The sequence below is a fragment of the Microcebus murinus genome, chromosome 30 (genome assembly GCF_040939455.1).
Source record: "Microcebus murinus isolate Inina chromosome 30, M.murinus_Inina_mat1.0, whole genome shotgun sequence".
In the NCBI taxonomy this organism is placed as follows: domain Eukaryota; kingdom Metazoa; phylum Chordata; class Mammalia; order Primates; family Cheirogaleidae; genus Microcebus; species Microcebus murinus.
In genome coordinates, this window is record NC_134133.1 from 4,041,436 (window position 1) to 4,057,297 (window position 15,862).

Below are 15,862 nucleotides of genomic sequence, written 5' to 3' on the forward strand. Positions count from 1 at the left end.
TCTGTCCTGCTGCCCCGTGTTCATATTCAGCGAGGAAATTCCGGAGTCCACGTGCTGGGTCTGAAGCCTCAACTGGCAGCTCGCACCCTGCTTTGTCTTGCATTCACAGCCTATCTGTAAACCTAGGGGATTCCACATGAAATCAGGTTTCCCAGCTTCCCTTGAAAAATTGGAGGATGTCAACTCGGGGTCCTGTTTCTGCCGTGGGCAGCGGCTGCTCTCTCAAGACGAGGCGTGAGTCCTTAGTGACAGTCCTTACCTCGCCGCCTTGTTCTCAGTTGCGAGGGGTGCTTTTTGTTGTTGTTGTTGATTCTGCTTATGTATAGGCTAGTGCTTCTCTAAGTTTCATCTGTAGATGAAGCAGCTGGAGAATTCTGTTAAAACGCAAACTCGGGAGACCTGGGTGGGCCCGAGGTTCTGCATCCCGAATAGCATCAAGCATGCCCAGGGCTGCTGGTCTGAGGACCAAATTTTATTTTGTTTTGTTTTATTTTATTTTATTTTATTTTATCTTATCTTATCTTATCTTATTTTATCTTTTATTTTATTTTATCTTCTTTTATTTTACCCTATTTTATTTTGTTTTATCTTATTTATTGATCGATTGATTAATTGATTGATTGAGACAGAGTCTCACTTTGTTGCCCAGGCTAGAGTCAGCCTCGCTCGCAGCAACCTCCAACTCCTGGGCTCAAGCTATCCTCCTGCCTCAGCCTCCCGAGTAGCTGGGACTACAGGCATGCGCCGGCTAATTTTTTCTGTATATTTTTAGTTGTCCAGATAATTTCTTTCTATTTATAGTAGAGATGGGGTCTCACTCTTGCTCAGGCTGGTCTCGAACTCCTGACCTCGAGCGATCCTCCCTCCTCGGCCTCCCAGAGTGCTGGGATGACAGGCGTGAGCCACCTCGCCCGGCCCTCACCAGGACCACATTTTAAACCGCAAGGCCTTGTGCACTTTGAGGTCACAATCCTTGCAAGGTCAAAGGGGGGACTTCTCTTTTGTTGTCATTTGAATGCACGCCATTCAAAGAGACGCATGAGTTGCCGTTTTAAAATCGCTGTGATGCTTACCATTTATTTCAAATGTTTTCTTTCTAAAAGCAAGCCGGATGCGATCACGTTTTGAACTCAAAGGCCCGGAGAGATAAATGCGGGGTTTGTGGCGGCGATAATTCCTCGTGCAAAACGGTGGCGGGAACGTTCAATACGGTACATTACGGTAAGCATGTGCTCCTGACAACTCTGAAATGTCCAATGTCCAAAGAATTGGCCAAAGTCTGCAAATTGGGAAGCACGTGTTATATGCTTAACCCTTTGCACTAGATTGCTTTTTTTTTTTTTTTCTCATTACCCACTTGACATCATGCGCACGCGACATCGCGTGCAAAGGGTCATGCCTATAACCGGTCCCGTTATGGTGCGTTATCTGTCTGACCATAAGGCACCGGGAAGAATTATATGAGAATAATTCTATTTATGTTCTTTGCCTGCCCACCTTGTATTGCATACTTGCACGCATCCCCCTGGAATCCTGAGTTTCTGGTACATTCTCTGCAGGTTACAACACCGTGGTCCGGATTCCAGCCGGCGCCACCAACATAGATGTCCGGCAGCACAGCTTCTCAGGGAAGTCGGAAGACGACAACTACCTAGGTGAGACCCGCCGTCTGTCCCCTGCCGTCGCCCGGAATCTGGTTCTCTGCGGCGGCTGGCTTAAGGGGCTTCCTTCCGCTGCAGAGAGCCAGGAGGAGAACTGCCCAGTGTCGCTCACGGGTTGTCGCAAAAGAAGTCGATCTTGCAAATTCGTTATTTCTCCCTGGTGCACACGCCATCAGAGTTATTCATTTAAGGGTTCTGTCGTTGCACTGTTGGATACCAGGGGATTTAGTCTCCATCTGGCAAAATAGAACGGCCTCGAGTGAAATTCTGAAAGCGCTTACCCTCTAAGTTTAGCGTAAAATTATTGCTCCTATTGGGTCTTTTAAATAATATGTCCTGTGGGTGAACTGGCTTGCAAGTATTTTATTAGAGGCATTACTTAACTTGATTTTTTTTTTTTTTTTTTTTTTGAGACAGAGACTCACTCTGTCACCCGGGCTAGAGTGAGTGCCGTGGCGTCAGCCTCGCTCACAGCAACCTCCAACTCCTGGGCTCAAGCGATCCTCCTGCCTCAGCCTCCCGAGTAGTAGCTGGGACTACAGGCATGCGCCACCATGCCTGGCTTACTTATTTTTTTTCTATATCATTTTAGTTGGCCAATTAATTTCTTTCTATTTTTAGTAGAGACGGGGTCTTGCTCTTGCTCAGGCTGGTCTCGAACTCCTGACCTTGAGCGATCCTCCCGCCTGGGCCTCCCAGAGTGCTGGGATGACAGGCGTGAGCCACCGCGCCCGGCCAGGGCATAATATCTTACTCGGAATTAATTGCTCAATGCTTGCACTGGCTTTCCGCCACCCCAAATATGCAAAGGAGTGTTGACTTTATAAGAGAATTAACAAACTTCATGGCGGCTGTTTTCAAATTATTTTGGGGGAAATCAGCATTTCTCCTACCACCAACATGTAAAATCTTTATTTTATTTATTTTTTTTTTTTCATATGCTTGGTCATAAATTTGAGCACGTGGCTGCTGTATTCTTACTACTTGTAATTAAATCAAGCCACATTGCACGCAGGCTCCTTTATAAAAGTTGATTTCCAGAGAGCCGAACGCCACAGCGAGTTGCTCCTCTCTTCTCCTCTCTCCTCCCTTCTTCTCCTTCTTGGAAAAACAACCTCCCTCCGAACAGTGGCCTCAGTTCGGTTCCACTGAACCAGCCCGCCTGGGGCGTCTGAATTCGGCGGGGCCTCCCGATAACTTTTTATTTCTTCCCTGGAGGTTTCTTGATCTCCTTGGAGAGAATGGAGACGAAATTAAAGAAGATCCGGCGTCGGGGACAGGCGGTCCGAGCCAGTGGTGGCTCGTTAGTGGGGCATCCTGGGGACGCCACCTGTTGGCTTTGGAAAGCGTTTCTGGACGCGAATGCAAAGCGTGCACGCGTAGACACCAAGTCACGGGCCACCGGGTGCCAAAGTCACAGCCTCAGAGCCTTGGAACCTCCCGGGGGCTACTTCTCAAGCTAGGAAGAATTCGATGTTGTCGTCACGTCTGGAGTGTGTCAGTGCTTGCTCTTGGCCCCCAGGAAGGTGCAGCCAATGGGCTAGAAGGTTCCACAGCCCGCGCCGCGTCTTGCCGGAGTCCGGTCCCAGCTGTTCCGTTGCTAAGCCATCTTCATCCCCATCCCTCGTGGGCTTTTTTATTTTTATTTTTATTTTTATTTTTATTTTTATTTTTATTTTATTTTATTTATTTATTTATCTATTTTTTTTTTTTTTGAGACAGAGTCTCGCTCTGTTGCCCAGGCTAGAGTGCCGTGGCGTCAGCCTCGCTCACAGCAACCTCCAACTCCTGGGCTCAAGCGATCCTCCTGCCTCAGCCTCCCCAGTAGCTGGGACTACAGGCATGCACCTCCATGCCCAGCTAATTTTTTCTATATATTTTTAGTTGGCCAATTCATTTCTTTCTATTTATAATAGAGACGGGGTCTCGCTCTTGCTCAGGCTGGTTTCGAACTCCTGACCTCAAGCAATCCTCCTGCCTCGGCCTCCCGGAGTGCTAGGATTACAGGCATGAGCCATGGCACCCAGCCTATTTTTTTATTTTTTGAGACAGAGTCTCCCTCTATCCTCCCGGGCTAGAGTGAGTGCCGTGGCATCAGCCTCGCTCACAGCAACCTCAGACTCCTGGCCTCAAGCCATCCTCCTTCCTCAGCCTCCCAAGTAGCTGGGACTACAGGCTTGCGCCACCATGCCCCACTCATTTTTTCTCTATATATTTTTAGTTGTCCAATTAATTTCTTTCTATTTTTAGTAGAGACAGGGTCTCGCTCTTGCTCAGGCTGGTCTCCAACTCCTGACCTCGAGCGATCCTCCCGCCTCGGCCTCCAAGGGTGCTAGGATGACAGGCGTGAGCCACCGCGCCCGGCCTAGAGTATGTGAATGTTGACTGTTGGCTTCAAGGAAGGTGCAGCCAATGCCCGAGAAGGTTCTACAACCCATGCCGTGTTTTGCGGGAGTCTGGTCGCAGCTGTTCCGTTGCTGAGCAATCTTCAACCTCATCCCTCGTGTTTTTTTTTAAACATCAGTCAAGCCATACTTTCCTGCATGTTTTGGTGAGGGAGCAATTTCCAGGAGAAGGGGACTTGGAAGCCACCCAGCTGTCATGGGTGCAATGGGAGGGACCAACCCAGGAAATTAGCTCCCCAATCCCATTAGTGGGAGGTTGAGCCTGCAGACTATTGTTCTCAGGAAATGATTTATTTCACAAGGTACCAAAGCAAAGGTCAAAAGGACTACAGGCATGCGCCACCATGCCCGGCTAATTTTTTCTATGTATTTTTAGTTGGCCAGTTAATTTCTTTCTATTTATAGTAGAGACGGGGGTCTTGCTCTTGCTCAGGCTGGTCTCGAACTCCTGACCTTGAGCAATCCTCCCGCCTCGGCCTCCCAGAGTGCCAGGATGACAGGCGCGAGCCACCGCACCCGACCACAGAGTAGTACATTCTTGACTTAAAGTTTGGATTACTCCAGTAAAATCTGAAAGGGAGTCAATTTTTAAACAACTTTCAGAGGATTCATTAACTTTAGCAAGAATCTCTCTTGGTCCCTTGATAAATAAATTATTCTTTCCAAAGCAGCTATTATCTGATCCTCCTTATCAATTTCCTTTCCTTTTCTTTGTGTGTTTTTTCTCTTAGCTTTATTGAAGTACAGTTGCCAAATAAAAATAGTATGTATTTAAGGGGCTCAACTTGGTATTTGATATTGCTAGCCGTTGTAAAATAATCACCAAAACCAAGCTAATTAAGGTCTCTGTCACCCCACATAATTACCATTTTCTTTTGTTTTTTTTTTGTTTCTTCATTCTTTCATTCATTCTTCGCTCCTTCCTTCCCTCCATTCTTTTTTTTTTTTTAACGTATGTATGTCGTGTGTTTGGCGGGAACACTTAAGACCTTAAGTAAGTACCCGGAAGTACTTAATTAAGTACCTTAAGTAAATTTCAAGTATGTAGCACAGTGTGGTGAACTAGTTGCACTGTCTTATGTCAGAATGCATGCATCTTGCATAATTGAAACTTTGTAGCCTTTGACCAGCACCTCCCCATTCTCCCTCCCTCCTGCTATGAGTTCGGCTACTTTAGATGCCATCACTGGTCTAACTTTGTCAGGTCCTCATTTGGACATCATGTTGTCACTTGATTCAAAAAAATTCTTCAGCGTCACTTTTTCAGTGCCACTGATTTCTTTTTTTTTTTTTTTTTTTTTATCTTTCACAAGATGTGGAGAGCACCCGGCATGTGCTTTTTCAGAAGCTGTGGTATAGCAGTGAGTAGAACAGTCCGCCCTGCTTGCCCTCCTGCAGCTTAAATTCTTCTTTGGACAGAGATAGAGCATAAATCAAAAAGTGGCACAGAGAAAAATTAGGGTGGGAAAAGGAATAAGCAATATGAGATCGGTGCTGGGAGTGGGAGGAGGTTGTAGTTTTAAAAAGAGTGGAATTATTTGTTCTAAATGCTCATTGGTGTCCTAAAAAAAAATAAAAAATAAAAAAATATGGGCCGGGCGCCGTGGCTCACGCCTGTGATCCTGGCACTCTGGGAGGCCGAGGCAGGAGGATCGCTCGAGGTCAGGAGTTCGAGACCAGCCTGAGCAAGAGTGAGACCCCGTCTCTACTAAAAATAGAAAGAAATTAATTGGCCAACTAAAATATATATAGAGAAAAAATTAGCTGGACATGGTGGCTCACGCCTGTCATCCTAGCACTCTGGGAGGCCGAGGCAGGAGGATCGCTGGAGGTCAGGAGTTCGAGACCAGCCTGAGCAAGAGCGAGACCCCGTCTCCACTAAAAATAGAAAGAAGTTAATTGGCCAACTAAAAATATGTGTAGAAAAAATGAGCCGGGCGTGGTGGCGCATGCCTGTAGTCCCAGCCACTCGGGAGGCTGAGGCAGGAGGATCGCTTGAGCCCAGGAGATGGAGGCTGCTGTGAGCGAGGCTGACGCCACGGCACTCACTCTAGCCTGGGCAACAGAGCGAGACTCTGTCTCAAAAAAAGAAAATAAATAAATTTAAAATAATAAAATAAAATAAAATATAAAATAAAAAAGATAAAAAATAAAAAGAATGGCCTGGGCAGGTGTGTATTAATCTTTTACCGAGTATCGAGCTATCTCAAGACGTAGTGGCTTGGAACAACAAATACATACCGTCTCTCAAAGTCTTATGTCAGGAAACCAGCAGCGGCGTAGCTGGGCATTGGTGGCTTAAAGTTTCTCACGCGGTTATCATAGTCGGGATGGCAGGCAGGGCCGTGGTGTTATCCGAGGGCTGGACTGGGGCCGGAGGATCCACAGCCTGGACAATCCGGAGCCTTTGGCAGAAGTCTCTAGCTTTTCACCGATGTTTGCAGGAGGCCCCTGCCTGGGCTTCTCGAGTGACCTTACGGCGTGGCAGCCGGCTTCTCCCAGAGCCAGAAACCCCAGGGAAGAGCCAGGCGGAGCCGCCGTGCCTTTGACCCTGCCTCACTCAGAAGCTGCACTCTGTCATTTCTGCATTAATCAATCCAAGTAATTACACAGAAATTCCTGTCGATTTTGGGAGAGGATGACCCAGAGCGTGAATGCCAGGGAGCAGAGATCTTCGGGGACCGTATTTGAGGCTGGCTACCGCGGTGAGCCTCTCGGAAAGGGCGACATTTGAGCATCCTGCCAACCAAGCATTTCCCAGATTTCGGTGTCTGCCGGAACGAAGATTTGATAGGCTCGACCGATTCTGAAATATGTATGGAGAGATTTGTGTAGGAGCCAAAGTTTATATGAGTGTTCACTTTACCGGGACACATTTTCCAATCGTCACACTTGTGCTTCCTTTTCTATGAATACAGTCCTGTAACTCTGGGTGTTGTATAATGGGAGCCCCTTTATCATGTCTTGTTTTTCCCAGATGCCGTAGATATACAGGGGGGTTTTGTCTCCGTTTTAGAGATGAATGGGGACTGACAGAGGGACAGTGGTCCCTAAACGCTGCCGAGTGGCAGGTTCAGGATCCGAGCCCGCCTGGTGTTAGGGACCGACCTTCCACAGCCCCACCGGACAGAAAAGCAGAGACATCGAGGGTGTAATTGCACAAGAGGAGGTTTCTTTTCTGGCTAGCCAGGGTCCAAGCCCCAGAGCGCCAACGCAGTGGCCACTCTCGCAGGCAAGGACCCCGACCGGGGTCGCAGCGGGCCTTTTATCCCCACGGTGCACACGCTGTGCATTGGCTGATCACGCGTGGATCATGCACTGACCTTTAACATGGTTGGCTGGCTGGTGGCCCCACTATACAGGGGTCCGAACAATGCAAAGTTGGTGCAAACAAGCAAGCAAGCAACGGTTTCCAGAAGCCGGATGTTGGTTCCGGCTTCACTGGGGGTGCGGGCCTTGCAGGTGTGCAGTGTCTCGGCCCCTCACACTGGTCCCGAGTCCACGTGCTCTGCGCCGGGGCTCTGCCCACGAAGGCGTCACCCCCTGTCTCAGACAGGTAGCCGTGGGCAGCGGATTCACGGATTCTCTCCCCCCACCAGCTTTATCCAGCAGTAAGGGCGAATTCCTGCTCAACGGAGACTTCGTGGTCACCATGTCCAAGAGGGAAATCCGCGTGGGCAACGCCGTGATCGAGTACAGCGGCTCGGACAACGTGGTGGAGAGAATCAACTCGACGGACCGGATCGAGCAGGAGCTCCTGCTGCAGGTGAGGCCCTGGCCGTGACCGGGCCCGCCACGCGCCGTCCTTCCTCCCCGCGGGGCCCGTCACCGGCCCGCGAACCTCCTCTCTGTCCCCTCCGTCCCCTCCAGGTGCTGTCGGTGGGGAAGTTGTACAACCCCGACGTGCGCTATTCCTTCAACATTCCCATCGAAGACAGACCTCAGCAGTTTTTCTGGAACAGCCAGGGGCCCTGGCAAGCTTGCAGCAGGCCCTGCCAAGGTACCCGCTCTGGGTTGGACGGTTTTTTTTGGGGGGGAGGGGATCCCAAAAGAGTTTTAAAAATCTCTTTCTTTTTTTTTTTAAAAAAAGAACAGCCAAATCTGCATGTGTTCTATAATCAGCTTTCTCTGACTCTATCTGGTCGTTTTTGGGGGGCTGGCAAGTTGAATTTTTTAAGGGCAGGGGGGTCCTCAAACTTTGTAAACAAGAGGGACCAGGTCACTGTCCCTCAGACCGTTGGAGAGTGCGCACTGCGGGCCCGGGACGAGTCGGCTGCTAAGCAGGACAGGCAGCGGTGGCAAAAACACCCGGTGGCGGGCCAGATAAATGTGCCAGGTGGCCCGCATGTGGCCCGCGGGCTGTAGTTTGAGGACCCCCATTTAAGGGATTTGTCCATGTGTGTAAAACCAAGAAAAATCAACTCTACCACCTTTATTCTCCAAGAACATGGTTTTAGAAGTCGTACCCTATATTATTTATCTTGTCTTCCTTGTATCTAAATTAGGGGTTGGCAAACTCCAGCCAGGGGGCCAAGTGCAGCCTGCTGCCCGCTTTTATAAATAAAGTTTTATTGGCACACAGCCGTGCTCATTGGTTTAGGTGTCATCGACGAGCAGCTGCTTGTGCCTTGTCATGGCAAGATCGAGTAACGAGTAAGGCGACAGAGATCATACGGCCCCAAAAGTCCGGCCCTGCAGAGAAAATATTTGCCAACACCTGGTGGAAATAGTTTCTGGAACGGATTAATTTCCCTGAGTAATTTTTTTTTTTTCTTCCTCCCTGCTTAGGGGAACGGAGACGAAAACCAGTTTGCACCAGGGAGTCCGACCAGCTTACCGTGTCCGATCAGAGATGCGACCGGCTGCCCCAGCCAGCGCCCGTCACGGAGCCCTGCGGCCCAGACTGTGACTTGAGGTGGGGACCGCTGCTTTCCCTGGGGTCTTTACCGCTGGGCCGAGAGGGTCTCGTGCGACCCCCTGCGTGTGAGAAGGGGACGGGGGCGGGGGGGATCCTGGTCTCCGGTTCCCTTTTCTTGCGTTTCAGCGAAATAAGTGTTAGCCAATTCCCCATCCCTCCGGAGCTGAGCTGATCATCCGTCCCATATGCATGCGGACTCCTTGTTCGCCCGAAAATTAAAAATAGCTGGTAGAGCAGGGCACTAGCCAAAAATAAAAATTCTCGTTTGATCCTCACAACTCACTAGCGAGGTATTAGCACCCTGACCGAGTCACCTCGTATGCAAAAATTTGGGTTGGAAGTCAAAAGAAAAGGGGAGAGCCTCGTCCCTTGAAGTACCGATCCTGTTCTGTATCCATCTAGAATGTGCGCTGCCCCGCACAGAACTCCTATGCGCGTAAAAGTCTCAATGCACTAAGGCAGCATCGTGGGAGGAGCAAGAGGAAAATCTACATGCAGGTGTCTCGATACTCAAACAATTCTATGTCTAAGAAACATATGGTAGGCCGGGCACGGTGGCTCGCACCTGTCATCCTAGCACTCTGGGAGGCTGAGGCGGGAGGATCGCTCAAGGTCAGGAGTTCGAAACCAGCCTGAGCAAGAGCGAGACCCTGTCTCTACTAGACATAGAAAGAAATTAACTGGCCAACTAAAAATATATAGAGAAAAAATTAGCCAGGCATGGTTTCGCATGCCTGTAGTCCCAGCTGCTTGGGAGGGAGGCTGAGGCAGGAGGATCGCTCGAGCCCAAGGGTTTGGAGGTTGCTATGAGCGAGGCTGACGCCATGGCACTCACTGTAGCCTGGGCAACAAAGTGAGACTGTGTCTCAAAAAAACAAAACAAAACAAAACAAAAAAACCAAAAGAAACCAGCCTGAGCAAGAGCAAGACCCCGTCTCTACTAAAAATAGAAAGAAATTAATTGGCCAACTAATATATATAGAGAAAAAATTAGCGGGACATGGTGGCGCATGCCTGTAGTCCCAGCTACTGGGGAGGCCGAGGCAGGAGGATCGCTCGAGCCCAGGAGTTTGAGGTTGCTGTGAGCGAGGCTGACACCATGGCACTCACTCTAGCCCGGGTGACAGAGTGAGACTCTGATTCAAAAAAGCAATAAAATAAAATAAAGAAACATGTGGTATCCGGGGCAGGAAATATTGGGTGCATGGAGGATTCGAAAGCTTTCCCATTTGCCTGTAAGGTTGACTGTGTCCTGTTCAGACACTAAGTCGGCTGGGGCTTGTCTTGTAGAGTCGTCTTGGCAGCGAAATGCAGGGAAAGTTGTTGGTTGAAAGGTGAGTTGTCGTTTTAGTCTCCTTCTGAGAGGAGAAATGCTCAGCGTGGGGTGGCATGGGGCTGTGTCAACTCACCGTTCGGAAGCAGCCGATGGATGCTCGAGCGTCTCGAAGGTTCCTCATGACCGCGTCAAGTCCCATCAAGTGGCTTTGGCTGCCTGGAGTGCGGATTTATAAGGCCCTCTCTCCTGAGGATCCCAGAGAAGAGAGCAGTGCTGCGATCGATTAGTGATGCCTGCCGCGGGAGTGGGAAGGGCAGCTGTGGGTGCGAGTGCCGTGTGTGACCAAGGGCTCCGACATCGAAGCCCGGGATTTCTGCACCCTGCGGCGCCTCCCCTGACTTGCTTGGAGAGAGGAACACCTAAGGATCACCACAGTTTAGAGGAATAACGAGAAACCATCGTTTTCTTGAGTGCCTGCCGTATGTGCTTTGCCGTACTGGAGCCCCCCAGATAGCCCTGTGGAATGTGTTCTGTTTCCCCCCATTTCGCAGATGGGGAAACTGAGGCTCTGTGCTGTCGAGCGACTCATCCAGGGTCCCTTAGTTTAACAGGTGGCATTCACACCCGGGCCTTTCTGATTCCATAGTTTTTAAAAATAATTTCACTTAAGTTGGACTAAAGTGTCTTTGAAGCAAAGAGAAAAAAAAAATAAGAAGGAAAAATGTAAATAAAATTTAAAAATAATAATAATAATTTCATGACACCTACGTAAAAGTTTCTCCGTTTGATGTCGTAGGCATGCCAAATATGCTATTCTGCATTCCTCACTCAGAAAAGGGCACTAGTTTTTTAGCACTTAGCTTTTGTTTTCTAAACTCTACTGAGACCAGAAGAGAACCAGAGAGTCAGATCGCAGGGTTGGAGGGTAATAGAAGCACCTCTGACTGATTAAAGAAAAGAAGATAAAGGGATCGTGGCGGTGTCCTTTGGTAGAAGTGAAGCCCAGGCCGGGCGCGGTGGCTCACGCCTGTCACCCCAGCACTCTGGGAGGCCGAGGCGGGAGGATCGCTCGAGATCAGGAGTTCGAAACCAGCCTGAGCAAGAGTGAGACCCCGTCTCTACTATAAATAGAAAGAAATTAATTGGCCAACTAAAAATATATAGAAAAAATTAGCCGGGCATGGTGGCGCGTGCCTGTAGTCCCAGCTACTCGGGAGGCTGGGGCAGGAGGATCGCTCGAGCCCAAGAGTCTGAGGTTGCTGTGAGCGAGGCTGACGCCGGGGTACTCACTCTAGCCTGGGCGACAGAGGGAAATTCTGTCTCAAAAAAAAAAAAAAAGAAAGAAAGAAATGAAGCCCATAGGGGTATGAATTAAAAAAATGAAAAGAATAAAACCAGAGTTTAGCATTAGTTTGCAAAAGCCTCGTAACTGAAGAGGCGCGTGTTCCTGCCTAAAATTAACGGGAAGGTCATGTTTATTTTTCAAAATTTAAACTCTTATCTTACTGGGTTTTACAGATTGTTAGAAAAATAAAGTTGTTCCCTGGAAAATGCACAAAGACACAAATCAAGCCTAAAGAAGGTCTTCTTTCTTCTCTCAGCCCCAACAGTCAATATAAGGACGATTCGTGCTAATTATTGCCAAGTTGCTGCGCCCATAACTGAGGGGATTGTTACTAAGGGGTCAGACTCTAACACAGCTTTTCCCAGAGCGTGTTTGTGGATCACTAGTTCCACAGGATGACCCGCGGCAAGCCAGTTATGTGTGCAAAGCCTCACCGACTGACTCCTTCCCCGTGTGGAGATTCTTAAAGCCAGACCACCATTTTGAAGGCCCTGACAAGTCCTGCAGTGTAGAAACCTGTTCAATTCAGCAGTTCTCCAAATCCTCAACTGGGGCGACACAGACGTACTCACACGTTTTCTTCTCAGTTTCCACTTAGCAGCCAATGCTTTGCAGTATGCTTTTCTGAAAGCACGATTGTATTTTATATTTCCTGTGCAATGAACGGAAGGATTGCAAAGCCTCTATTTTATTTCCCGTGCAATGAACCGAATGATTGCAAAAACGCTGACTTTTGAGACCACGGTCCAGGCAGGGCAAGACCAGGAAGCAGAAGGTAGAGGCATTTTTGAGATGATCTTTTCTAAGGCGCTGCTGTGCCCTTTCCAGAACCTTCCGGGCTCCCTGCTGAGTTTCCGGGGACCGTGCGAGCATCGGGGAGATTGGACTCTGCCCTCCCTCCCGGGCTGCTAGTGGGTCAGGACGCCTGCTTCCCTTGCCCAGGATGGAAAATAACCTTTCCCTAGGAAATGGTGTCGACGCCAAAGAGAAGGTGGCCAGCCGCCAAAGAGCAGATGAAAGTTGCAGCTGCCTCTGCTGAGCTGGGCCTCATTCCTGCCCCACTTCCTGCAGGAAGTGAGGGTTCGCCCCGTGGCAGGATGAGATAAAGCCTTGATTTAGGACTCTGCGCTGACAACACCTTTGTACCAGAAGGGCTCAGTCATTGTCCCCAACTCCACCTGCCAGATGGTCAACTCTGACCTACTTCGGGGCATTAGCCAGAAATTCCAAGACAGGCGCGAGCACGCGGCCAGGACTCCTGTTCCTTTTCCTGAGTCCCCCCTTCCCCACCCCCCACCCCCGGACAGGTGTGTGTGGGAGGACTCTGGGGACGTGAGCAAAATCCGCACACCGCCCGGATTCTGAGCAGCCAGGGAACGAACCGACAAGGGTGCAATCACATGAAGATGATAAAGAAATTATTCTGTTTGGATTTGTCAATCGAATCGACAGAATCCATTTGAAGCTCATTTCTTTAGACTGTTCTGCTCAGCTCATGCATTTTATTTATTCGCTTTTTAAATTTAAGCCCTGCTGATTATGATCCTGGGGCATTAAAAGAACTGGATGAGGCCGGGCGTGGTGGCTCACGCCGGAAATCCTAGCACACCTGGGAGGCCGAGGCTCGAGGATCGTTCAGCGTCAGGAGTTCGAAACCAGCCTGAGCAAGAGCGAGACCCCGTCTCTACTAAAAATAGACAGAAATTAATTGGCCAACTAAAAATATATAGAAAAAATGAGCCGTGCATGGTGGTGCATGCCTGTAGTCCCAGCTACTCGGGAGGCTGAGGCAGGAGGATCGCTTGAGGCCAGGAGTTGGAGGTTGCTGTGAGCGAGGCTGACGCCACAGCACTCTAGCCTGGGCAACAGAGCAAGACTCTTGTCTCAAAAATAAAAATAATAAAAAAAAGACCCAGACGATTCATCAGCATATACTAAGCACCTACTGTGTACCCAAAAAGTCTCATGATAAGTATTGGGGATTCAAAGGCAACAAAGATTTATAGATTCAAATCTAATTTTCAACGTGTATCATTGAGTGATGTAGAATATAGTCTATACCTTCAAGGAATGTAGAGTCCTTAGTCACAGATATTATGTGCACTGGGTCTAGCACACTTGAAATTCACAATTACAGTCCCAATTATTCATTCCTCAATTAATTCACAGAATGCAATAATTGAGCACTTTCTAGCCTAGGCCCACATCGAAAGAGGGTTCTTAGGTTGAATTTCCAACATTGCTTCTCTGTTAGGAAAAGACAGATGACATAGTGGACTGCATGAACCTTTTAAATGTAAAATTGCTTTTTTTTTTTTTTTTGCTCTGTTGAAGTCCAACACGTGTGTGTGTGTGTGTGTGTGTGTGTGTGTTTTCCTTTCGGTTGCTTGAATCTCAGATCGACTGTCTCAGGGGAAGATCTTGACGCAGGTAGGATCTCCGGCTGTCATTCCGTGATTGCCAAGTGCCTTGGCAACCAGGAAAAATATATGGATATATGTTCATTTAAAGTGGGATTTTTTTAGTCACTGCCTGTGGCTTTGAGCTTCCTGGTATTTGAGTTAAGGAAGAAAAAAATAACTCTCCTCCCAGTTGGATGAATAGATGAGGCGCATCTATTTATTTCACGGTGGTGTCGGCTTCTCGTTTGTGACGCCCAGGTGGCACGTGGCCGGCAGGAGCGAGTGTAGCGCCCAGTGTGGCTTGGGCTACCGCACGCTGGACATCTACTGCGCCAAGTACAGCAGGCTGGATGGGAAGACCGAGAAGGTGGACGACAGCTTCTGCAGCGGTGACCCCAGACCAAGCAACCGGGAAAAATGCTCCGGAGAATGTAACACCGGCGGTTGGCGCTATTCTGCTTGGACCGAAGTGAGTCGGCGCTCGTTTGCAGACGGTCCTCTTGGCCGCTAAGTCTGATGAGCCGATGGTGGTGGCTCCTTGCAGGGTCATGCAGAGAACGCAATATTTAAACTAGATGGAAAAGAGAAACGTGGTTTCTTTGCAATGCCCGAGTTTAGCCAAGCCCTGCAGAAAAGAGTGCCACGATCGATTAGTAATGTCTGACACGGGCAGGGCAGGTGGCAGCTCCAAAGTGGTGGAATAGCGCCCGCCGGTCCCTTTCCAAACTGCACGGGCCGTTTCCGATTCTTATTTCTGTAATGCCGCCGAGCTAATATTGACTTGCCAGGTTATCACCCTGGTAAACAAATCGGTGGCTCTAAAATACCTCCCCCGAGATAACAACGAGAGGAGGCCAGGGTTGCTTGGTTGTTTCTTAAACAGCGGTCCCCAACTTTTTTTTTTTTTTTTTTTGCACACCTGGGCCTGGTTTTGTGGATTTTTCCGAAGACCGGGAGGGGTGAGGGGCGGGCACGGCCGTCTCAGACCGCCAGGCATCAGAGTCTCATAAAGAGAGCACAACCCAGGCCGGGCGCGGTGGCTCACGCCTGTAATCCTAGCACTCTGGGAGGCCGAGGCGGGCGGATTGCTCAAGGTCGGGAGTTCGAAACCATCCTGAACGAGACCCCGTCTCTACTAAAAATAGAAAGAAATTAATTGACCAACTAAAAATATATATACAAAAAATGAGCCGGGCATGGTGGCGCATGCCTGTAGTCCCAGCTACTCGGGAGGCTGAGGCAGGAGGATGGCTTGAGGCCAGGAGTTGGCGGTTGCTGTGAGCGAGGCTGACGCCACGGCACTCACTCTAGCCTGGGCAACAAAGCGAGACTCTGTCTCAAAAAAAAAAAAAAAAAAAGAGAGAGCACAACCCGGGTCTTGGATCTCTTGCACGTGGGGTTCTCGCTCCCGTGAGAATCTAACGCCGATCCGACGGGAGTCGGAGCTCCGGCTGGGATGCGGGTGACGGGGAGCGGCTGTAAACACAGACGAAGTTTCTCTCGCTCGCCTTATCCCGTGCGGCCCGGCTCCCAGCAGGCCGGTCAGTCCTCGGCCAGTCCGGGGAGCTTGGGGACCGCAGTTAAAGACGGGAAGAGACCGCACCGCCAGGACCTTGAGCGGGTGTTCTGCAGCTCTCTGTGTCCGCAGTGTTCTAAGAGCTGCGAGGGCGGGACCCAGAGGAGACGGGCCATCTGCGTCAACGCCCGCAACGACGTGCTGGACGACAGCAAGTGCTCGCACCAGGAGAAAGTCACGGCTCAGAGGTGCAACGAGTTCCCGTGTCCCCAGTGGAAATCCGGAGACTGGTCAGAGGTGAGACGGGCGGCTGCTATTTGCACCAGGTCGTCTCTGGTG

The 15,862-nt window shown here is 49.6% G+C and overlaps 1 protein-coding gene across 1 annotated transcript in view; it reads left to right on the top strand.

The window, feature by feature from the left end:
* Window positions 1-15,862, top strand: part of ADAMTS9 (ADAM metallopeptidase with thrombospondin type 1 motif 9) — a 186,137-nt gene that overhangs the window by 66,486 nt on the left and 103,789 nt on the right. Inside the window, exons 15-21 of the mRNA XM_075998801.1 lie at window positions 1,104-1,221; window positions 1,560-1,655; window positions 7,666-7,832; window positions 7,937-8,066; window positions 8,855-8,981; window positions 14,266-14,476; window positions 15,656-15,820. Of these exons, the coding sequence (XP_075854916.1) occupies window positions 1,104-1,221; window positions 1,560-1,655; window positions 7,666-7,832; window positions 7,937-8,066; window positions 8,855-8,981; window positions 14,266-14,476; window positions 15,656-15,820 (1,014 nt within the window). The remainder of the gene's footprint in view (window positions 1-1,103; window positions 1,222-1,559; window positions 1,656-7,665; window positions 7,833-7,936; window positions 8,067-8,854; window positions 8,982-14,265; window positions 14,477-15,655; window positions 15,821-15,862) is intronic.